A 26,203-nucleotide genomic window follows, 5' to 3' on the forward strand; every position below is an offset into this window, starting at 1 on the left:
TTAACTGTGACTGTCATTTAGCAAGGCCTCACAGTTTTCAACGTGAACGAAACGAAAACAACACTACAGTTCGTTGCAGATATTTAGCCGTCGTCTTCGTTGTCGCCTACAATGCTTCCAATGCTCCGGTAATATTGAGGGCTCACTTTGATTCGCAGTGATGAATTATGGGGCAGGACCTTGATGTTGCGGGAGCCTTTTACGTATGCCCACACTCGTCATGTTCTTGGTGCCTTGCTAGTAACAATTGCGCCTCACATAGGCCCGACGGTGTGTTCTACTTGCATGTGATCACTCTTACGTCTCACAACCATGTAAGTTTTCTGCGCACTCTGCTCTGACGTCACATTCACGTCCAGAGACAGTACTCTTACACACGTCTTTACTGTCCTTCAATGGAGACAGTACTCTTACATACGTCTTTACTATCCTTCAATGATATTGCTTTTCCTAACTTTTGAAATGCCGTTAACGCAGAATAAATAATTCACAACATAAAATAATTTATATGTGTTATAGCACGTGTCACGTTTCTAATTAACACTTAGTATATAAGGATTTGCAGAATAAGATCACCATATTTACAATAAACTTTATGGACAAAAATTTTAGATAACACATCGTTATTATAGTTTCACAACCTGTAGTTTTGGTATATGGGTGGAGGTATAGGATACTCATCATGAAGGGCAACACTTGGACACCGAGAATGTTGCAATAACCATCCTGACTCACGAATGACTGGGCCCTCGACATGGTGCAAAAATCACCCCAAAACAACATAGAACCACCTCCGGCCTGAACTACACTCTCCACACGCAGAACGTTAATCGCCTCATTCGGCCATAAACACACTCGACAACTTGCATCATTTCAAGAGAGGCAAAACAGTGACTCGTCAGACCGCATGGACGTCTCCAGTGAGTCAATGTTCAGTTTACTCGTCATATGGCTTGCTGAAGACTTACAGGTATATGTACCTCTTTGAGCAATTTTGCGAGGTACTCGACTTGCAAAACTCCATTGCATGTAGTTTTCTTCACAAACTTCACTCGAAGACTAGTGGAAAGATAGATTCATAGTCACAAGGGGCAGCAACTTTTGTAGGATTTCAAACCGACTCTCATTGCCGAGATGTGACACTCGTATACAGTCTCTGTCGGTTATTATCTTTTTACTAACACTGTTCGTAAGCCATGTTACTCAACACAAGTGGCACACAATCCCTTGTAGGCATTTGGATAGTTCAGGTTAATACAAACAATTTGGCAAATTCATTGACGTTTGGGCATGGGACCATCCAAACACCGTAGCTGCTTTCTGCAGTTCTGTCGTTTCACCACGTCGATCCAACTTACTGCACTGATTCCATACAACTGACTGGCGCAATACACAACTTCACTGCCATGATTTACGTTTGCGGTTGAGGGTCACATGACCAAATGGTGCAGGTTTTGTACTATTTACATAGCTCCAAAGGGATCAATGTGCTCTGTTACCACGACCTGGGGTCACGAAGAGAGTGATTGGATGTTACAGGAGCTACGGAGTTTGAACGCACTGGCATTCGTGCCGGTGATAGAACCACCTTCGCCAACGGCCATAATTGTCGAGGATCCAGCTCTGGTGCTGAAGGAAGGCCGCTTCCACAAAGTCCCCGTCATGACTGGCGTGGACTCCGCTGATGGCTCCGTCCTCGTGCAGAGTAAGTACTGGCAAATGTTTTTGACAGCTCTCTCACTTGCTGTTCTGACACACACACACACACACATACACACACACAGATGTTGGGTTGGTGCGTTGGTCCGTATAGATTTTCCGTAAGTTTAATAAACACAAGAGATACACACAACGGCTACTTTATTCATCAATAACATATCTTACCTCTCTTTTCAACAGTCTGCCAACTCTGTGATAACTTTTCGATTCCGCGACCGTAGAAATCACGTGGTTTTGAAGCGAAGAACTCGTCGAGCCATATTCGGAGCGCATTTTCACCCGAAAAGGAAATCCCTTGAAAGTTGTTCGATAGAGAGCGGAGGAATTGAAAATCTGATGGCGCATGATCAAGTGAATAAGATGGATGCGGAATAACTTCCCAATCCAAAGCCTGTCTAGTGTTTTTTGTCAGCCTAGTAGAATGCAGGCGGGCGTTATCGTGGAGTAGCATCCGTCACGCAGTCTTCCTGGTCGTTGTTCTTAGACTGCGTCTGCAAGACGTCTCAGTTGTTGGCAGTAAATGTCAGCAGTGATGGTTACACCGCGGGCAAACAATTCATAGTACACCACACCGTCGCTGCTCCACCAGAAGCATAACATTGTCAAATGGCTCTGAGCACTATGGGACTTAACATCTGAGGTCATCAGTCCCATAGAACTTAGAACTACTTAAACCTAACTAACCTAAGGACATCACACACATCCATGCCCGAGGCAGGATTCGAACCTGCGACCGTAGCAGTCGCGCGGTGCCGGACTGAAGCGCCTAGAACCGCTCGGTCACCTAGGCCGGCATATCACTATCTCTTGTAGATGTGCTCAGGTCTTTTTATGGGGAGTTACTGCTTTGTTTGGGCTCAACCACTCCCTTCTTTTCCGCATATTAGCATAAGGACAACATTACTCGTCACCAGTAACAATACAGGATAGGAATGGTTGTCCACGAGCCAATTAACGACGGGCAAGCAGCGATGAATATATGGCCACTCGCTGATTTTTGTGATTTTGGCTTAGAGCCTGCGGTAGCATACATCCGATTTTTGAACCTCCCACATTGCAAACAAATGCACGCTGGTGGAAAGATCATAGTTCATCACATTTCCCAGTTCTAGAGTACACTAACGAGCGTCATTGTGGATTAATGTGTCTAAATGATCTTCGTCAAACCACGAAGGGCTTCCTGAACGTGGAGAATCAATAATGTCAAAACTATCCTTTTCAAAACGAGAAAAATATTTTCTTGCTATGCTCTGCCCACTGTCACTATTCTCATACATGACGCAAGTATTTCTGGCTGCCTCCCCTGCTATCAGCCCTCTATTGAACTCAAACAGAAGAATATGTCGAAGACGTTGCGATTTCTCCAATTAGCAATCTTTTCTAGCTTCCACAGCTCCACTCACTATAAATGACACAGCGATTCGATATACACCAACACAAAGAAAAACCCTCGAACTTATGCACGATATATATATATATATATATATATATATATATATATATAACTTGAAGCTCTTTGGCTTCAGTCCGTAACTAGGCGGCTGCTACAGTCGCAGGTTCGAATCCTGCCTCGGGCATGGATGTGTGTGATGTCCTTAGGTTTAAGTAGTTCTAAGTCTTGGGGACTGATCGATGTTAAGTCCCATAGAGCCTAGAGCCATTTGAAGCTCTCTGCTTTCCACATTTTGCGATGAAGTAGCATGGACTAAAACCAGAACAGGTGTCTGGTAAATTTGGGCTCTGAATCACATACCTTGGAAGCTATGTGTATTTATTCAGTAGAAGAGGTGTGTTTGACACTAGCGAAGATGAGCAAGTACTTATACCTCTTAAAGTATGCATTTCAGACAATATGTTTCCTGGACCATTTTTTTCTTAATTTGGTGTAAGCAACCTGTCCTTAAAGACAGACGGTGTTATCTTCGTTCGTACTCTGTTCTTAAAGACAGTTCTTTCGTAGTGAAGTATTATTTACAATGTTTCACCTATAACGGAGGCCTCGAGTTTACTGTTGGACTAGTCAATATATACTATAACATAGGCACTGCAATATCTTATTTATCTGCCAATACCGGGCTAGCGACTTTCAAGTACAACATGTGACCTGTACGGGAATGTACATAATGGATGTACGAGTACGGGTCGTAGACGCAGGTTTCGTGACATGTGGAAGTTTGCATCTGACCACAAGTCGTTTAAGGGTAGCCAAATTCCACAGTCGGCCTTTGACTGTAGAGCGGTGCTGTACGTCCCGGCCGCTCCGTGTCGCGTTTCCGGGTGTATTGTTATTTACTCCGCCACCGCGCTAGTGTTGAGTGTTATACTTACGTTCCTGACATCCAATGGCTCTTTCGTATCGGAAAGTCACGATAAAGCTGCAGTTTGACACTACGTACCCAAGGCCCACGAAATAGAGAGATTTTTACACGACATGATACATGTTGGCCCGAAAGAGCAGCTAGGTATCCACTTATCTATCGTCTCCAGCGTTGTCTATCGTATGTTTGCTGTCGACGAGGTCTGTGACAAACTTCTCAGACGCTCGACGGGACGTTATAGGTTCTGATACACTGACGGGAACGTGGGTGTGGTAACGCTTGAACGTGCTGGATTGGGAATACAAAATGTGCGAGAGTTTGAGCTACCATTTCAAGTTCGAGCGGATTTGGTCACCCTTGCTCTTCGACCCTATGGCGCAGTCCTCGGTCATACGGCCGCAAAATGGAAGACCTTCGAAACTTACCCTGTCCTTAACAGGGTGCGGCAGGTCCGTATTGAAGTGCACCACATGTACCTTCGTATCTCACGATCGCTGGCTGCCGAGCGATAGTTATTTACGACGGTCAGCCGAGGGCCTGCTCCGGATGTGGACAGGCAGGACATGTGCATACCGAATGCCTGCAACGCAGATTCGACCGTCGATAGGGAGGTCTATGTCGATTACGTATGTTGGGGAGGCGAGGCAGGAGATGCCAGCTGTTTATGATGACCCTTCTGTATTGGTGCAGGCCTTGGAGGCTCCTGCAACAGTTCCTGAGGAGCCCGCTGCGCCTGCCAGCGCCGACGCCTCTGTTGCCCTCTCGTCGAACCGAGGCGCATCGCTATAACGACAAGCCGACGGTGCGGTGGAAGTTGAAGAACAGGATGGCGCGTCCACCCCCTGCCCTGCGCCGGACACAGAGGCGAGACAGTATAATCTGAAATCGCCGAAGCGCCTTAAGAAACGGCGCATAACAACCGACGCAGCAGAACGGCTTGCGGAAGCAATGATGGATTATGAGGTGCGTCGGCCGATAAACCGATCCGACACGGCCGAAACTAACGTATCACACGATTCGCTGTCTTCTCCCGCTTCCGGTGGGACCGCGCACTGTGGGTATCACCGAAGCCCCGCCCCCGAGGATGCACCCACGACTATGTCTGCCTCTCGAGATCCAGTAGTATCTACCTCTTTGGGAGACTGGGCGCAGGAGATGGAGATTCAGGATGCATTTAAGGACCCTGACTATACACCGATGCCACTGGCAACGTCTTCGTTGACGGCGACAGACGCCTAGGCCAGCACGACACAAACACGTCGCTTCCTATCTCTACGCCCTGAGGACGCTCCAGACCGCGGCTACTGCCCATCTGTAATACCAAGGACAGCCCCCACGACTTGATGGAACAGGCATACCGCCTCGCCACGAACGATGTCAACGGCTTTACTTCTGCTCTCAAAACCTGTATGTTGCAAGATAACGTTACGAGCTGCGGATCTGGATGTTGTTTTCCTTCAAGAAGTCCGATCAGGGCTCTGTATCGATACATACGGGTATGACGCCTACTATATGCCTTCAGATGCTGGCCGAGGAGGTAGGGCTATTCTGCTGAGGGAAGGGATTATGGAAACTCATGTATCCTATTTACCGTCAGCCCGGGGGGGTCGCACTCACGGATGGTACAGTTCGTCTGGCGAACCAGTGTGCTCCTTCAGGTACCGACAGAAGGAGAGAACGCCGCACCTTTTTTGTTGAAAACATAGCACTGTTCTTCCAGGTCAATGCCGACCACTTGCTAGTAGGCGGAGATTTCAATTGTGTGCTCAGACCATCCGACCAGACGCCGCATTATACCTTCTACCCAGCACTTAAGGCGCTTGTAGAGGACTTAGCGTATGTGTGTACTGTCAGTGTGGTCCTTCTTGATGAGGTAAATTGCACACACGAAGTTGAGTCCACATGGAGCAGATACCACCGGCGATTACCCGCCTAAGGTTACATACTTCAGTGGTGGTTACGGTGTGTCAAGCCCGCCTTGTGCCAAACATCAGCCAGCTGTGGACGAGACAGAGCGCGCAAGTATACCGCGACCACTGATTTCTAATACACTGCGCTCCGCGAACTGGAACTGGCTGTGCTGCCGCCGTCGCCGGAACGACAGATGGCAGAACACCACGCCAAGGCACAGTTGCTACGTATCACCGCCGTACGTCTCGCGGGTGGGCGGGTGCGGGCGAGGACAAATGATGATGTTAGAGGAGAACGACCTTCCCTCCACCATATCATTCAAGATAGGAGAAGACGTAAGAGCCAGCTCATTAGGGAGATGGAGTGTGAAACGCAAATGGACATCGTCAGAGCGTTAACGCAGTCATATACACTTGTCTACGAGCGAGAATACAACATGGATGTAATAGTCAGGGAAGTCCTATCCGACCTACCAGTCATCCGGAACCCGCAAGATGATACTACGCTCTTGTCGGAGATTACTTGGGAAGAATTATGCGCGGTGCTCCCAACAAAACGCCAGGCCCTGACTGACTTCCTCTTGAGTTTTACAAAAGGTTTTTTGATCTCATGAGCCCAATGTGGGTCAAGATGTACACAGAACTCCTGAACCCGGATTTTCAAGCACCATCCGAATTCACTGAGGGCCTCTTCATTACGGTGCCCAAACCCGGAGGAGCCCGTCGCCCACTTGATTTTCGACCATTGACAATGCTAAACACCAACTGCATACTGTTGACACGCATCGTCCGTGGGAGACTCAGGACTACGATAATGGCAGCCATTCACACTGATCAAACCTGCCTCGGAGGCAACACTAATGCGTTCGCAGGTTCGAATCCTGCCTCGGGCATGGATGTGTGTGATGTACTTTGGTTAGTTAGGTTTAAGTAGATCTAAGTTTAGGGGACTGATGATCTCAGATGTTGTCCCATAGTGCTTAGAGCCGTTTGAACCATTTTTGTAACACTAATGTGTTTACCAATTTGAGTACGTATAGAGACGTGGTGGCGATAATGCAAACATGCCGTCTCCACGGCGCTCTTGTTGCGCTGGATTTTGACCACACTTTCGATCGCGTCAGACATAGTTTTCTGCGTGCAGTAATGGAACACATCGGTATCCCACGCATGACGACATCTGTTGTGCTTCGTTTGATCCATGGAGCGGTCACGATAATTATGGTAAACGGCTATTTGTCCGCCCTCGTCCATATCGACAGGTCCGTCAGACAGGGATGTCCTCTTTCTGCCATGTTATTCGCCATTGCCCTCGAATCATCTCTTCACGGACTGCGGAGACGCTTGGAAGGTCTTAGCTTCCGCTCTGTGACCTTTCGATGTGGCGCATACGCTGATGATGTGATGTTCTTAGCACGAACTGATGACGAAATACCAACGGCGCTTTCCTGGCTCCGACAGTGTGGGGCGGTGGCAGGAAGTGTGATCAGCCTTCGGAATCACTCTACGTGGAGGTGGGACGAAGTTTGCCAGCAGAACTGGACGTATCCCTGACAAAGATCCCAACGCTCAAATGTTTAGGGATATCGCTCCATCGACAAATAAAACGTACGGCGGCCTTTAATCATCGTAAGGTCTTACGACGAGTCCGCATAGAGGCTCGCCTCAACAAACTTAGATCGTTGGACATTTTGCAACGCGCTCAGTACGTCAATGTGTACATGACTTCTCAACTTAACCATTACGACCACGTATTACCGGTGACAGACACGATGGCTTCCAGGATACAGGCAGTGTTTTGACACGTGGTGAACGCTGGTGCAGTTTTCAAGATGCGTTTTGTTATTCTTACTTTACTCTTCCACAAAGGAGGTGTTGGGTCCACTCACGTCAAACACACAGCGTTGGCGCTCTACCCTCGCTCAGTGCTGCGATTCTGGCTCTCACCTACAGACAGTCTTCCTGGCATCCTGATAGCAGAGGTGGCCCCACACACGCTGTGCCCACCGGTACCTCTTGGACATTTATCGCCCTCGCTATCACATATTTGGACGTTTTTCGTGGAGCACAGCTGTATGTTGGGGGTTATACCGGCGACGCGGAATCCGACAGCAAAGATTTATTATAGTGTTTTCCAATGCTGGAATCCGGCTAACGACACTGTCTGAAGCCACCCCACAGTTGACTGGACGCGCGTTTGGCGAACCACCCATGCGCCCTTCCTGTCCTGTTTAGTGCGTGAAGCAAAGCAAGCGCTGTACCGTGTGTGAGATACAGAGGCGAGCGAGTGTGCCGGGACTTCCCCCAGTTCACTGCTAGTAGCGCCACGTCACCTTAATGCGTCTGCGCGTAGCGCACAAGTATTGCACCACAATTACGTATTAAATTAAAATTCAAAATTTACGTTTAAAACTTTGTTAAAATATAGTATAATAATGTTACAAATATCAAGTCTTTATGTACCTATACTTGACAGTTTCCGTAAAAATGCAGTTTTAAGAGAAAAATAAATGGCGCTAAATAATAAAGCTAGAAAGTAAGAATTTGGTCAGAATGTGCCTGTGGAGCTCATAAATAAGTGGTGCAAGTTTCAAAGTTAAAAAACAAAAATTAACACCGGAATCTCCATTTTTAGGAAAAATGGAAGGCACTAAACATGGGACTTAGAAACGTAAAAATTTGGTTTACGCTTCAGTTCATCCTTACAATCGTAATTAAGATACCACATTAAGCTACCTCTTATAATTTTTGAGTAATTAAGTAAAAACCAGATTTGGAACTAAAATATACCCAATTGTAGAAAATTCGTACCTGTAACTTCAATGGTAGTCTAGAGAACTTTGGTTACAGCAGATGATAAAACCTACCAAATAATAGAGCTATATCAAAGTTTATGTTGTTGTTGTTGTGGTCTTCAGTCCTGAGACTGGTTTGATGCAGCTCTCCATGCTACTCTATCCTGTGCAAGCTTCTTCATCCCCCAGTACCTACTGCAATCTACATCCTTCTGAATCTGCTTAGTGTATTCATCTCTTGGTCTCCCTGTACGATTTTTAGCCTCCACGCTGCCCTCCAATACTAAATTGGTGATCCCTTGATGCCTCAGAACATGTCCCACCAACCGATCCCTTCTTCTGGTCAAGTTGTGCCACAATCTTCTCTTCTCCCCAATCCTTTTCAATACTTCCTCATTATTTATGTGATCTACCCATCTAATCTTCAGCATTCTTCTGTAGCACCACATTTCGAAAGCTTCTATTCTCTTCTTGTCCAAGCTAGTTATCGTCCATGTTTCACTTCCATACATGGCTACACTCCATACAAATATTTTCAGAAATGACTTCCTGACACTTAAATCTATACTCGATGTTAACAAATTTCTCTTCTTCAGAAACGCTTTCCTTGCCATTGCCAGTCTATATTTTATATCCTCTCTACTTCGACCATCATCAGTTATTTTGCTCCCCAAATAGCAAAACTCCTTTACTACTTTAAGTGTCTCATTTCCTAATCTAATTCTCTCAGCATCACCCGACTTAATTCGACTACATTCCATTATCCTCGTTTTGCTTTTGTTGTTGTTCACCTTATATCCTCCTTTGAAGACGCTATCCATTCCGTTCAACTGCTCTTCCAAGTCCTTTGCTGTCTCTGACAGAATTACAATGTCATCGGCGAACCTCAAAGTTTTTATTTCTTCCCCATGGATTTTAATACCTACTCCGAATTTCTCTTTTGTTTCCTTTACTGCTTGCTCAATATACAGATTGAATAACATCGGGGAGAGGCTACAACCCTGTCTTACTCCCTTCACAACAACTGCTTCCCTTTCATGTCCCTCGACTCTTATAACTGCCATCTGGTTTCTGTACAAATTGTAAATAGCCTTTCGCTCCCTGTATTTTACCCCTGCCACCTCCAGAATTTGAAAGAGAGTATTCCAGTCAACATTGTCAAAAGCTTTCTCTAAGTCTACAAATGCTAGAAACGTAGGTTTGCCTTTCCTTAATCTTTCTCCTAAGATAAGTCGTAAGGTCAGTATTGCCTCACATGTTCCAGTATTTCTACGGAATCCAAATTGATCTTCCCCGAGGTCGGCTTCTACTAGTTTTTCCATTCGTCTATAAAGAATTCGTGTTAGTATTTTGCAGCTGTGGCTTATTAAACTGACTGTTCGGTAATTTTCACATCTGTCAACACCTGCTTTCTTTGGGATTGGAATTATTATATTCTTCTTGAAGTCTGAGGGTATTTCGCCTGTTTCATACATCTTGCTCACCAGATGGTAGAGTTTTGTCAGAACTGGCTCTCCCAAGGCCGTCAGTAGTTCCAATGGATTGTTGTCTACTCCGGGGGCCTTGTTTCGACTCAGGTCTTTCAGTGCTCTGTCAAACTCTTCCCGCAGTATCGTATCTCCCATTTCATCTTCATCTACATCCTCTTAGATTTCCATAATATTGTCCTCAAGTACATCGCCCTTGTATAGACCCTCTATATACTCCTTCCACTTTTCTGCTTTCCCTTCTTTGCTTAGAACTGGGTTTCCATCTGAGCTCTTGATGTTCATACAAGTGGTTCTCTTATCTCCAAAGGTCTCTTTAATTTTCCTGTAGGCAGTATCCATCTTACCCCTAGTGAGATAAGCCTCTACATCCTTACATTTGTCTTCTAGCCATCCCTGCTTAGCCATTTTGCACTTCCCGTCGATCTCATTTTTGAGGCGTTTGTATTCCTTTTTGCCTGCTTCATTTACTGCATTTTTATATTTTCTCCTTTCATCAATTAAATTCAATATTTCTTCTGTTACCCAAGGATTTCTACTAGCCCTCGTCTTTTTACCTACTTGATCCTCTGCTGCCTTCACTACTTCATCCCTCAAAGCTACCCATTCTTCTTCTACTGTATTTCTTTCCCCCATTCCTGTCAATTGTTCCCTTATGCTCTCCCTGAAACTCTGCACAACCTCTGGTTCTTTCAGTTTATCCAGGTCCGCCGGCCGAAGTGGCCGTGCGGTTAAAGGCTCTGCAGTCTGGAACCGCAAGACCGCTACGGTCGCAGGTTCGAATCCTGCCTCGGTCATGGATGTTTGTGATGTCCTTAGGTTAGTGAGGTTTAACTAGTTCTAAGTTCTGGGGGACTAATGACCTCAGCAGTTGAGTCCCATAGTGCTCAGAGCCATTTATCCAGGTCCCATCTCCTTAAGTTCCCACCTTTTTGCAGTTTCTTCAGTTTTAATTTACAGGTCATAACCAATAGATTGTGGTCAGAGTCCACATTTGCCCCTGGAAATGTCTTACAATTTAAAACCTGGTTCCTAAATCTCTGTCTTACCAATATATAATCTATCTGATACCTTTTAGTATCTCCAGGGTTCTTCCATGTATACAACCTTCTTTCATGATTCTTAAACCAAGTGTTAGCTATGATTAAGTTATGCTCTGTACCAAATTTTACCAGACGGCTTCCTCTTTCATTTCTCTCCCGCAATCCATATTTACCCACTACGTTTCCTTCTCTCCCCTTTCCTACTCTCGAATTCCAGTCACCCATGACTATAAAATTTTCGTCACCCTTCACTATCTGAATAATTTCTTTTATCTCATCATACATTTCTTCAATTTCTTCGTCATCTGTAGAGCTAGTTGGCATATAAACTTGTACTACTGTAGTAGGTGTGGGCTTCGTAACTATCTTGGCCACAATAATGCGTTCACTACGCTGTTTGTAGTAGCTTACCCGCATTCCTATTTTCCTATTCATTATTAAACCTACTTCTGCATTACCCCTATTTGATTTTGTGTTTATAACCCTGTGGTCACCTGACCAGAAGTCTTGTTCCTCCTGCCACCGAACTTCACTAATTCCCACTATATCTAACTTTAACCTATCCATTTCCCTTTTTACATTTTCTAACCTACCTGCCCGATTAAGGGATCTGACATTCCACGCTCCGATCCGTAGAACGCCAGTTTTCTTTCTCCAGATAACGACATCCTCTTGAGTAGTCCCCGCCCGGAGATCCGAATGAGGGACTATTTTACCTCCGGAATATTTAACCAAGAGGACGCCATCATCATTTAATCCTACAGTAAAGCTGCATGCCCTCGGGAAAAATTAATAACAGCCAGTACAAGTTCTAGTAAAGGTATGGTTCTGAAGTAACGATCTACTGTTAGTTCCACTATAAAAATTCTAGAAGGCAAAAATTTTGTTCAAGCGAGCTGAAACTTTTTCTGGGCTTTCAAACAACTTACCTGAATACACCGAAAAATTAAGAAGTTTCTGAATTAATTAATAACCATGATTTTAAAGATTATGTCTCCGAGAAAGTGGTCGTTCTGAGGATGCTGCCGCGTGTTAAGGCAGTAGACAACAGATGTTCCCTCGGCCGTCCGCTGCGGCACCTACATAAATACAGCCCGAGAGGCAGTAAGAATGTTCACGTCTGTTAAACGTCGGATCGCGCTCTGCCTCGGATGACGTCGGAGCCGGACTGTGACAAATCATGTATTTGTGGTAAAGACGGATAGTGAACTTGCGAGCACTGGACGCCGTCGTGGATTGCTTAGAATTCGCCAAAGTAACTGTCAGTGAGCAGTTCGTGATATTTACAAATACGCGTGGCAAGTGGCGACTGTTATTCCCACTTTTATAGCGAGCATTAATTCTAAACATTTATCCTCGAACATTCAGTTGAATATTATTAACCAGGGCGAAAGACAATGCGATAGGAACGCACTGTAGAGGTCGCCTCTGAACTGTTAAAAGTGCTGTTTAGAATAGAAAGATTTACTGTCGAATCCACACAGCGAATTTCAAAATGTTGTACGTGGGAGGCTCTACTCAATATGTGTGTTAACTATAACCTTATACTTTCATTTAAAATCATAGTCCTGATCCCGCTAAGTAGAAGGAGAGTAGAAACATTTCTTTCAGTGGGCTGGACCAGAACGTGGCTCAGAACTAAGGTCAGTATGTTTCCCTTCCCTTTCTGGCTGACCACAACATTAGTTGCCAGGCTCGCGTGAATAAGACAGCGGACTGTACAAATAACCAACAATATACAAGCATCATTAAATAAGTAAACCCGCCACCCATATGCGGTGGACGTGATATTTGGTCACTAACGAGATATTTCCGACCCAACGAAGGCTACATGTCGTTCACCGAACTGACGACCCCATGTGCCCCCGTTGCGCGTCGATAGATATGTACGAACACATACTGAACTTTGGCCCTGCACGCGAGTGCTGGAAACTGATCCGCCAGATACTGGCTTTCCTCCTACGCCACCCCTATGTTTCAATAGTGCCCATGGGCCTCTTCCATCCCGACGCCGTCTATTTCCCGACGACCCGGATAAATGCGGTCAATTGGGTACAAGGAATAGCGATACACTACATGTACCGCGACGGCGAAAAAGAAGTCCTCGATTTGTGGCAATACATGATCGACAAGTTCCTGGTCTTATCAAACAGAACGCAATACCGGAACCTTTTTGCTAACTATTTGGGGTCGTCATTCATGGACCCACCGCCCAGCTGGGCTGAGAAGAAGCTGACTTTCAGACGTGATGTTTCCACGATTCCCCTACGGTAACAGAAACAGTCTCTGACTGTGAGCAGCGGCCCCGGGCACTCCGAAAAATGGTTCAAATGGTTCTGAGCACTATGGAACTTAACAGCTGTGGTTATCAGTCCCCTAGAACTTAGAACTACTTAAACCTAACTAACCTAAGGACATCACACACATCCATGCCCGGGGCAGGATTCGAACCTGCGACCGTAGCAGTCGCGCGGTTCCGGACTGAACGCCTAGAACCGCTAGACCACCGCGGCCGGCCGGGGCACTCCGACCGTTAACGACTGGTGATGCCCATTGTAATGACGACCGCCTCTTACTTGCCGCCCGCTTCGATAAGGTGATCCCAGCGGGCAACATGGCACTTTTTAGTTCACATTATCATCATAACTTTTGGAGCATGGCTCCCTTCTTTTTGTTGCTTATCCTACTAAAAAAACAAGTAATGGTGCGCTTCGGTAGTAGGACGAGGGAGACTTCGTGGCCAGGCCTCAATTCGACCCCTGCCCGCCGTGCCTCCTCCAGCCTGCCACTGACTGTGCTCCTAAAAAAAAAAAAAAAAAGGTTACTAACTTAATAGCTTGATAATTCAATGAAGTAAATGGTTCCCTGGTTCTTGCCACACAAATTTTTTTTCCTCGTTCAATTCGGAAAAAAAATGGTACAGCACAAAAAAATTAATTATAAAAAATAACAATAGTAACAAAAAATGATAAGGGGGCCGCTCACAAAAAATTAAAAAATGGTAAGGCGAACGCTCGCGATAAGTGGGAGGTCCGGGTTCTAATACCGGTCCGGCGCAAATTTTCATTCTACGGCTGATGGTTGTCCTTATTCCCAATTGCGAATACATTTAATGTAGCCAAAATATGTTCCACTGTTTCCGTTTGGTCACTATGCATACTTGAATAGCACATCTAGAAATTTCTTGAACTGTTAAATCTTATTAATTGTTCCGCGACTGCAGAATGGTAAAGTATTTTAGCGGATACATAATTAATAAAGCAATCCATCAGAGTTCTTCCCTTGCTCAGTTTTGTCTGTTAATCAGCTTTCCTGAAGCGCTGTTTCACTATTTACAATGTCTTTAACGTGCTTATCAATTTCCTTGGAAATATGTAGCGGAGGCTAAGTATTCTAACAACAAAGTGAAGATTAGTTCGCAGAATAACTATTTTTTTTTAAATTTTGTGTCGAATAGCTTTACTTGGTTTCTTCTTGGTAATCTAATGATGCTGCTAGTAGCCTCTCTAGCTCACCAAGTATGGAACAAGGCTAAGCTTCAGTAACAGGAATGGCTATTGAAATCATCGAGGATGTTTGCTGTCTGACAAAACTTGCTCTTCCAATATGGACAGTATTTCTTCTGTACCGACAGAACACTGAAGCGCTGTAAATTTGTTTATTAGGGCTTTCCATTACAAAAATGGCCCGATCTGTTGTTTTGTCATTCACAGATTAGGTCACGAAGTCATCACCAGGCACACAAAACACTCAAAATATGGGTAAAATTTGTTCTTAGCTAGTTGTTCTACTCTGGCGGAACCAGTTTGTCGGCCAAACGCGAGGAGGGTATAATAAAAATCGAGATTTTCATCCTTGTGAATTGTCTGACTAAAGAGCTGTTTGCATGGTTGTTCTAGTACCTTGTCGCTTATTGCATGGTGGCACATTGCAAGTTGTAAAGTTTGCGTTCCCGTACTTCCCTGTATAAAGAATTAGCACAGGCAAGATTTTTACCACTGTTTCGTTCCTTCACAGCGACCGATCTCTTCAACAACCCAAAGCTGGTGGCGGACGTGCGGGAGAACTTCACGACTCTGGTGGGCCAGCACCTGCGCCTGCCGACAGAGCAGCAGAGGGCCGAAGCGGCCGCCAAGCTGCAGGACTTCTACTTCAAAGGCAAAGGCTTCAGTCTCGAGGACCCGCAAGCAGTCTATGACGTGAGTACAGAAATTACTGCAATTACTTGAAAAGATGTTATGATTATCCAACATGGTTGCTCTAAGGTCGGTGAAGTTTGGAGCCAAACAAGTGAGCGATTATAAAGCAATAGAAAAAGAGAAACTGAACCATGGTATCTCACTGAAAACGCATTTTTTACTGTTCGAGTAAACATTAATTAGCCCACATAGACCGGGAATATTGCTTAAAGGTGCCATTGTACCTATCCGCCTTGCGCCTAGACGCCATGCCTCACACGCAAGTAGAGGCACGCTTGTAGTTTGACGCCTCTTTCGGGACAAGTGGATTCCATTCACAAATGCAAAGAACCGTGAAAGCTATTCCAATGGTTAAGGTGTCCACTACTAGCAGCACATGTTGCTGCCATAGGTACACTCATACTCATAAATTAAGGATAATTTCAGAACGTGGTGCCACACAACGTGGCACTACACAAAACTGGCGCTAATAGCATAGACACATACGGAACACACACGACACAGATCTGAAAGTATATGGTATTGGTGATAAGTTAAGAAAACCGTCCCGAAACACATGTGCTACAAAACGCCACTGTTTCCTGCGCATGTACCCCGACATCAATGTGCGATATGATCACTATGCAGACGTACACAGGTCACACAACGGGTTGACATACTCTGGATCAGGTGGTCGAGCAGCTGCTGGGGTATAGCCTCCCATTCTTACACCAGTGCCTGTCGGAGCTCCTGAAGTGTCGTAGGGGTTTGAAGACGTGCAGCGATACGTCGACCGAGAGCATCCCAGACGTATTGGATGGGGTTTATGTCCGGAGAACAGGCAGGCCACTCCATTCGCTTGATATCTTCTGTTTCAAGGTACTCCTCCACGATGGCAGCTCGGTGGGGCCGTGCGTTATCATCCATCAGGAGGAAGATGGGACCCACTGCACCCCTGAAAAGGCGGACATACTGGTGCAAAATGACGTCCCGGTACACCTGACCTGTTACAGTTCCTCTGTCAGACATGCAGGGGTGTACGTGCACCAATCATAGTCCCACCACACACCATCATACCACGACCTCCATACAGGTCCCTTTCAAGGACGTTAAGGGGTTGGTATCTGGTTCCTGGTTCATGCCAGATGAACACCCAGCGAGAATCACTGTTCAGACTATACCTGGACTCGTCCGTGAACATAACCTGGGACGACTGTTCCAATGACCATGTACTGTGTTCTTGACACTAGGCTTTACGGGCTCTCCTGTGACCAGGGGTCAGTGGAATTCACCTTGCAGGTCTCCGGGCGAATAAACCATGTCTGTTCAGTCGTCTGTAGACTGTGTGTCTGGAGACAACTGTTCCAGTGGTTGCGGTAAGGTCCCGAGCAAGGCTACCTGTAGTACTCTGTGACCGTCTGCGGGCACTGATGGTGAGATATCGATCTTCTTGTGGTGTTGTACACTGTGGACGTCCTGTACTGTAGCGCCTGGACACGTTTTCTGTCTGCTAGAATCGTTGCCATAATCTTGAGATCACATTTTGTGGCACACGGACCAGCTACGACCTGCTGTGTTTGACTAGCCTCCAGTCACCCTAGTATTCTACCCCTCATAACGTCATCAATATGTGTTCTTTGAGCCATTTTCAACACACTGTCACATTAGCACGTCTGCAAACGTCTGCACACTTACTCGCTGCACCGTACTCTGACATGCACCAACACACCTCTGCGTATGTGGACTGCTGCCAGCGCCACCGTGCGACGACCGCAGGTCAAATGCACCGCATGGTCATACCCCTAGGTGATTTAAACCCGCAAACCGCCCACCAGAGCATTGTTTCATCATTAGCATTATCCTTAATTTATGAGCAGAGTGTATATTTTGAGACAAAGACCAAACTGAAGGAAGAAGCCCGAGTATTTAGATAGTTAATACCTTTTGTTTAATGTACGTATGAGCGCAGTGGAAGAGCTAGATGTGACAAGACGTATTCTATTTAATAACTGTACTCGTTATTTTCAAGTAACGTTTCACCGGCTTGAGCCATTGATAGCGATGAAAATTAGAAAACAAGGAGACGCTCTACTAGTAAGTTAGCTCTTACACTTCGTATCCTTGCTACTGTGGGCACTTGCCCTAGTTTGAAGTTCCAGTTCATGGTATCTATTGCATCGAAATCTAGCGTCAGGGTCTAGTCAAGCCTCTGGAAAACTACACAAAAGTAGGTTGATGACAGCATTTGTTCTCTTAAAAACACGATTATTTGATGCCTAACGTTTGTATGCAGTAGTCTACGAATATGCAAATATGTATTTATTTCTTAACGTGCAACAGTGTAGAAAATTAAGTGCTAAAACGGTAACTCATTTAAATTTACATATAAGTCGGTCAAATCGCATTAACGTTTTGGTGTGTGTGTGTGTGTGTGTGTGTGTGTGTGTGTGTGTGTGTGTGTGTGTGTGTGTGGTGTGTGTGTGCGTGTGCGCTTGCGTGTGTGTGTGCGTGTGCGTGTGTGTGTGCGCACGCTACTGTTGGGAGTGGGATTTGTTGGAGGAGAGATTGTGCGGCAACATGTGGTTCTGTAGTATCCAGAGGAAGCAACTATGTCAGTTATAACTACAATTTCAGTGTTCTTATATTTGCTCTAGTCGACGCAAACAATTTTTGAAACAAAGCGGCTCTTAAAGAAACTAGGGCGGCTTCGGAACATCATGAACCCCAGAATCTCCCTATCTTCAGCATGTATTGGTCGGCAGTACGCACGAAGGTTCAAATGGTTCAAATGGCTCTGAGCACTATGGGACTCAACTGCTGTGGTTACCAGTCCCCTAGAACTTAGAACTACTTAAACCTAACTAACCTAAGGACATCACACACATCCATGCCCGAGGCAGGATTCGAACCTGCGACCGTAGCAGTCGCACGGTTCCGGACTGCGCGCCTAGAACCGCGAGACCACCGCGGCCGGCACGCACGAAGGCTTTTTATTTTGTTCAGGTTCGCCTTTATCATTTTCAGTTCGTTCTTATGTGTGAGGAAATGTAGACAGTCGTTTTCTTTCACGTTGCCTTTGTAATCTGCAGGTGGTTATGTAGAAAAAGTGATGGATTCTCTTATATTCTTTGTTAACTACAAGTGCCGCTCCTATTATAGTTATGTCTGAACTACTCTTTACCGCAGGACTTCTGTTATAGATTTCTGTTATCTATTTCGTTTTCGTTTTGGTATACGGTTTCTTGCAAAGCTAGCATGAAAATGTTTCTCTCTTTGAAAACATTGGTCAGTGGCTTTAATTTACCTGTGTTTAGGAGCGTGCTGATGTTCAGGATTCCTATCAAATGTATTGGTTTCGGACGTATCTTCTGTGTTGATAAACTGGAGAACGCCGACTCTTCCCTGCAAGATGTTCCAGGCTCTCCAGAATCAATGGCCTGGTTGCGCCACTCATGGAGGTGGAAGATTTTCTTTTCCGGTTACCTCTTGGAGTAGTCTTTACCGAAAGTGTTTCCATCATGCCATAAGTTGAAGACAGTTGAGAGAATGGGCATATTGCACTCCTCTGATTTAACACTGAGGTTGTTAGCCTCAGAGTTAATTTTACGCTGCCCCTAATAGGAAAACAGATGTTGCGCGGTTTTTACTTCAGAGTTTTGCGTCTCCTGAGCGTTTGTACTATTCCTGAAATGAGGGGTTGTTTTATCCAACAGCTCAGCCGTTCCGACGATCATCACCTCCGCCCTCACTGCCACTGAAGTCTTCGCCGTAGCCCTGACAAGGGCCACCATGTGGTATGAATGAAAACCACCTTAGCTGTATTGTTACACATTTACTGTGTTACACGTGGTTTCATTCGTTGACGATCTTGAGGCTGCCGATTTGTGCTAAAGTCGTGATACAAATTGTCTGGTTGTGTCTTGGCTGTAGCACAATACGGCAACTGGAAGATGTTCAACCAAAGAAATCGAATGTAACACAATAAATTTATAATAATATAGCCGATATGGTTTTCATTAATCATTAACATTAGTGTCAACTGTAGTGGTCAACATGAATCAGATTGCCGGCCAGAGTGGCCGAACGATTCTAGGCGCTACAGTCTGGAACCGCGCGACCGCTACGGTCGCAGGTTCGAATCCTGCCTCGGGCATGGATGTGTGTGATGTCCTTAGGTTAGTAAGTTTTAAGTAGTTCTAAGTTATAGGGGACTGATGACCTCAGATGTTAAGTCCTGTTAAGTCCCATAGTGCTCACAGCCATTTGAACCATGTACGAAATTATTTGCTCACAAAGTACTATAAACCAGGGCAAGGGAACCATTGTTTTATAACGAGGTGTCACTCCCCCCACTCCCCCTTCATCAACTGGTCTTGGGGCCAGTTACGGAGGAGTTGTATGTACATGTCATTGCCAATAATTTCTAATCGTTTCACTATTTTCACTTACAATTAGATACCCATTATTTTCGTGAATTCTAGACTGATCTAAACGAACATTGTCTATTTAAACTATCAAATGAAATAAAAATGCTCTTGCAATCAAAGACTGGCATAAATATTGCTACATTATTTTGTCTTTCACCTATGTGTCGAGGTAGAATCAGCAATGCTCAACGGCATCAAAATGGAGCAGGTAATGAATCACTGCATCAAAGACACTTAACGTGTATCTACAGGACTTGTAGCTTGTAACTGACAAAATAGTGTCATGATGATCTCCCCATTGCCACCTGCACCACATCTAAATTTATCCAGCTGCCTTACACCGAAATAGCTAAGAGAATATCTTTTAGTGTCAGTTCTACCCGCTCAGCCTTTGCTTGTAATCCTGCTAACATGTCATGGTTTACCTCGTCCCTATTTGACAAACAATTCAACCATTTCAAGTACTGAGCTATCCTAGCCTGAAACCATTTTAGCTATGAGTGGGAGCAGGCCTCATCCGACGAAAATTTGGTAACATTTCAATACCAATCAAAGCTGACTGGATAGGAGCAGATCCTCTACTCACATCCTTCTACTGCCTGATCCACCACTATCTCGCGAAGCTGCTGGTCAGCTCAAATGGCTGCCACAAATGACAGCCTCTTAGGCCAAGTCGTCCATCCTGAACCGGTTCATATCAGTAACGTCCCTAGCCACCATTCCAACAGCACGATAACAAAAGGGTGCAAGGACACAGCACTTACCTACTAATACCATGCCGACACAGCACACAACCACATTCTGCTACCGACTGCAGTGCAAAAAGTGGTGGGAGTGGAAATAGGCTGGGAGCTGTGTGAATGTAAGCGCATAAAAATACTTAAATATATTTATTAACCAAATTCAACAACTGTGAGTGCATATACAAGATGACACGAGTAAGGTATTCAGTGCTCAGTATACCAAACTGTACAAATTAATATCTAATACAGTAGACACACAATAAAACAATCTGCCCCTTTGTATTTCATCACCTTTATAACAAAGGATACAATATTATACCAAAAGGAACTACACAACAGTAAAAGAAGAACAAGAAAACAACACAATAATAAATCTTAACCCAGAATACCAAAGACTAAAATATACCCAACCAAAGGGGACACACTAACCAATAACAAACCACTTCTGGGCACAATCAATGAGAATAACAGAACAGTGAACGCCAGCAGCAAGGAGAGATTACAATTTCATTGAACACAACAACAATAACATAAAATCTTCCTGTCTTAACACACTAGGCGCACAGCAGCCCCACTGTAGCTGGAAATTGCAAACTCTTGGTATTTTAATTTGTCCAACTAACGCTGTAGAACACTCCACTGATCACAAGCAGTAAATTTTCTGTTAACTCTGACAGCTGGAAACATACTGCAGCTAACAACACCGTACTCCTGGTCACTCTGTGTTCCTGCGTCCTTGAAGCCTGGTACCATCCACTGCTCCAGACCAAAGTGATGTGTATGCAAGTTCACCAAACTGCGTCATTACTTTGCTTTACGAGTTCCTGCTTCGCTACATGAAGCCGGCTGTTCTCCAGAGAAGACTGGCAGTTTTCCAACTGCCTCAGCTCTGCGGTGGCTCCCTCTGATGACGACAGCGGCCACCCCATCCTCTGTCTACTCAGGGACGCTATCAGCGTCCAGAAGACCCTAGACCAGCTATGTTGGGACACAAACAAGCTCGGACGGCACGCCACACATGGACGCTTTTATTTTTTATTTACTTACACTACTGGCCATTAAAATTGATACACTACGAAGATGAAGTGCTACAGACGCGAAATTTAACCTACAGGAAGAAGATGTTGTGATATGCAAATGATTAGCTTTTCAGAGCATTCACACAAGGATGGTGCCGGTGGCGACACCTACAACGTGTTGACATGAGGAAAGTTTCCAACCGATTTCTCATACACAAACAGCAGTTGACCGGCGTTGCCTGATGAAACGTTGTTGTGATGCCTCGTGTAAGGAGGAGAAATGTTTACCATCACGTTTCCGACTTTGATAAAGGTCGGATTGTAGCATATCGCGATTGCAGTTTATCGTATGGCCACATTGCTGCTCGCGTTGGTCGAGATCCAATGACTGTTAGCAGAATATGGAATCGATGGGTTGAGGAGGGTAATACGGAACGCCGTGCTGGATCCCAAAGACCTCGTATCACTAGCAGTCGAGATGACAGGCATCTTATCCGCATGGCTGTAACGGATTGTGCAGCCACGTCTCGATCCCTGAGTCAACAGATGGGAACGTTTGCAAGATATCAACCATCTGCACGAACAGTTCGACGACGTTTGCAGCAGCATGGACTATTAGCTCGGAGACCATGTCTGCGGTAACCCTTGACGCTGCATCACAGACAGGAGCGCCTGCGATGGTGTACTCAACGACGAAACGAAAATAAACTGGGTGCACGAATGGCAAAACGTCATTTTTTCGGATGAATCCAGGTTCTGTTTACAGCATCATGATGGTCGCATACGTGTTTGGCGACATCGCAGTGACCACACATTGGAAGCGTGTATTCGTCATCGCCATACTGGCGTATCACCCGGCGTGATGGTGTGGGGTGCCATTGGTTACACGTCACGGCCACCTCTTGTTCGCATTGATGACACTTGGAACAGGGAATGTTACATTTCAGATGTGTTATGACTCGTGGCTCTACCCTTCATTCCATCCATGCGAAATCATACATTTCAGCTGGATAATGCACGACCGCATGTTGCAGGTCCTGTGCGGGCTTTTCTGGATACAGAAAATGTTCGACTACTGCCCTGGCCAGCACATTCTCCAGATCTCTCACCAACTGAAAACCCTTGGTCAATGGTGGCCGAGCAACTGGCTCGTCACAATACGCCAGTCACTAGTCTTGATGAACTGTGGTATCATGTTGAAGCAGCATGGGCAGCTGTACCTGTACACCCCATCCAAGCTCTGTTTGACTCTATGCCCAGGCGTATCAAGTCCGTTATTACGGCCAGAGGTGGTTGTTCTGGGTACTGATTTCTCAGGATCTATGCACCCAAATTGCGTGAAAATGTAATCACATGCCAGTTCTAGTATAATATATTTGTCCAATGAATAACCGTTTACCATCCGCATTTCTTCTTGGTGTAGCAATTTTAATGGCCAGGAGTGTACTTTTTTTTGAGTCATCAGTCTTCTGACTTGTTAGTTGCGGCTCGCAACGTATTTCTCTCATGAGCTAGTCTCTTCATCTCAAGAGTAGCAAAAAAATGGCTCTGAGCACTATGGGACTTAACTTCTGAGGTCATCAGTCCCCTAGAACTTAGAACTAGTTAAACCTAACTAACCTAAGGACATCACACACATCCATGCCCGAGGCAGGATTCGAACCTGCGACCGTAGCGGTCTCGCGGTTCCAGACTGTAGCGCCTATAACCGCACGGCTACCCAGGCAGGCTCAAGAGTAGCAGTTCCAACCAACGTCCTCATTTATTTGCTGGACGTATCCCGGTCTCTATCTTCCTCTACAGCTTTTAGCCTCTACAGCTCCCTCTAGTACCATGGACGTTATTCCCTGATGTCCTATTATCCTATCTCTTCCTCTTGTCAGTGTTTTCCATATATTCCTTTCCTCACTGCGGAGAACCTCCTCATTCTCTACCTTATCAAGATTATTCTATGGTGCCACACCTCAGATGCTTCTATTCTCTTCTGTTCAGGTTTTCCACAGTCCAGGTCTCACTGCTATACAATTCTGTGCTACTCTCAAAAATTTCTGCCTGAAATTAAGTCATATGTTTGATAATAGCAGATTTTCTTGGTGGCCAGGAGTGCTCTTCTTGCCAGTGGTAATCTCCTTTTTTATGTTCTCGTTGCTCCGACTGTCATGTGTGATTCTACGCCTAGGTAGAAGAATTCCTTAAATTCGTCTAGTTCGTGATCAACAATCCTGTTGTTAATTTTCTAGCTGTTCTGATTTCTGCTACTTGTCATTACTTCCGTCGTTCTTTGATTTACTGTCAATCCATATTCTGTACTCATTACACTGTTCATTCCATTCAGCAGATCCTGTAATTCTTTTTCGCTTTTTTCCCTGAGTATAGCAATAACTTCAGCGAATCTTAGCATTCACGTCCTTTACCGTGAATTTTAATGCCGCTCTTGAACTTTCCATTTATTTCAGCCATTGCTTCTTCGACGGATAGATTGAACAGCATGGGCGAAAGACTGCATCCCTGTCTTACACCCTATTTAATCCGAGCATTTTTGCTTGGTCTTGCACTCGTACTTTCGTTCTTGGTTCTTGTACATATTGCATATTACCGTCTTCCCCTATACCATACCCCCACTTTTCTCAGAATTGCAAACATCTTGCTCCACTTTACATTGTCGAACACTTTTTCCAGGTCGACATATCTTATGAAGTGTCTTGATTTTTCTTCAGTCTTGCTTCCATTATCAACCGCAACTGCCTCTCCGGTGCCTTTACGTTTCCCAAAGCCAAGCTGATCATCTCAGTTTCTTTTCCATTCTTCTGTATGTTATACTTGTCAGCAAATTGGACGCATGAGCTGTTAAGCTGATTGCGTGATAATTTTCGCACTTGTCGACTCTTGCAGTCTTGGGAATTGTGTGGATGTACATCAACAGACTCGTATTTGAGGAGTCTACAGTGACACATCTCACCTATCTCGACATGTTGGCGAACTATGAAGTTTCACACATACCTCTCTATGCTATTTTCCTCGAGGATGGTGCACCACACTACTATCATGGGTATTATACTTCATATCTCCAAGAGACGTTTCCTGAGAGGTGGATTGGAAGTGGGAGGAGTCCTATTGCCTGGCCCCAATCTGACTCCGCTCGATTTCAGTGCATGGAACTTGCCGAGGACATTAGTTACAGAACAAGGGTTCGAGATTTGACAGCTCTGAGGGAACGGATCTACGCCGCAGTAGAAGGTCATGACACTTGCCATGCTTATGAACATGTGGCGAGAAGTGGAATACCGTTTTGATATATGTCGAGCTACAAATGGTGCCCACAGTGAACTGTACCAACATACACAAAAATGTTAGCCCCTGTGTACAATGTTGGACAAATACTGTTATAGACATTAAGAAGTAGGCCTACTGAAATATAAATGTTTTTGATTGCCTCTAACCCGGACCTCCCTGTATTTCTGAAACAGGTGTCTAGAACACAGAATTACGTGTTACCCATAAGATTGAAATGAATCATCGACTGTGGGGAAGCAGTGAAGAACAGAACCGAAGCGTTCTAGATGTGGAGTAGTAGAAGTATTCTGAAAATTAGGTGAACTGATAAGAAATGGGGAGGTTCTGTCTGCAAAATCGGCAAGGATAGAAGCATGTGGGAAACGTAGCCAAAATTTGGGGCAGGATGACAGGACATGCGTTAAGTCAGGGATTAATACTCATGGCACACTAGGGAGATTTCCAGCAATAAAAGTGAGGCCGTTGGGTGTAACTGCTAATCTTAGACGATACTTGGCAATACTTGGCACAGGACAGGAAGTTTTGTCGGTCCTCATCAAAACAGTCAGAGGAATCGTGGGAAAAAGAACTGTGTGTTACGCAGTACTTATTCGTCTTAACCCACGTAACGTGTAAACGCAATTTGCTGTACCGACGGATAACCAGTTATCGGTGCGCACGGCGGAGCTCCAAAGCAAATAGAGAAACAGAGGAAGCAGCCAGGCGGAACATCTGCCTGTGAAGAGTAACCCAGCTTAACCGTAGACGAGCAAAACGCGACAGACAGATTGCAGACAAGACAACAGACCAGGATAAGAACGAACAACCAGTAAGACAACGAGGCGCTAAGCGAATCCTACGTCACAACGATGACAGCAAAGCCAAGAATACCGGAGAAACAAATCCAAGCTGTGACCAAAGAGAGTAAACGCTGACATGCAAGGTAGTTATCAAGCAGTCCTAGTACAGCGAAGATAAATCCAACAGTATCAATGGTGAGCACCGAACTGACCAGGTGTGCGATGAGCGGCCACTTATATTACCAGCCGTGGAATGCTATTGGCCGCCGTATTCACGTGTCGCAAGACAGCGACGCTCTCGCCTTGCGAGTACAGCATTGCGCAGGGCCCTAACAGCCATCTAAGCCCATCTCCTCAGACGGGCGCCTTACCAGACAATTTACGTGATAACTTCTTTGGCAGTCAACGAACCGAACGAAGTGGAGCAGTGGTTAAAACATATTCGGGAAGAGCGGCTTTGAAATCCCCATCAGGCCATGCGCATATAGATT

The 26,203-nt window shown here is 45.3% G+C and overlaps 1 protein-coding gene across 1 annotated transcript in view; it reads left to right on the forward strand.

Moving 5' to 3' along the window:
- The window catches only part of LOC124777148 (esterase B1-like), a 125,372-nt gene that overhangs the window by 89,607 nt on the left and 9,562 nt on the right, over positions 1-26,203 (forward strand). The window contains exons 6-7 of the mRNA XM_047252451.1: positions 1,540-1,705; positions 15,290-15,471. Of these exons, the coding sequence (XP_047108407.1) occupies positions 1,540-1,705; positions 15,290-15,471 (348 nt within the window). The remainder of the gene's footprint in view (positions 1-1,539; positions 1,706-15,289; positions 15,472-26,203) is intronic.

The sequence above is a fragment of the Schistocerca piceifrons genome, chromosome 1 (assembly GCF_021461385.2).
Source record: "Schistocerca piceifrons isolate TAMUIC-IGC-003096 chromosome 1, iqSchPice1.1, whole genome shotgun sequence".
Lineage (NCBI taxonomy): Eukaryota > Metazoa > Arthropoda > Insecta > Orthoptera > Acrididae > Schistocerca > Schistocerca piceifrons.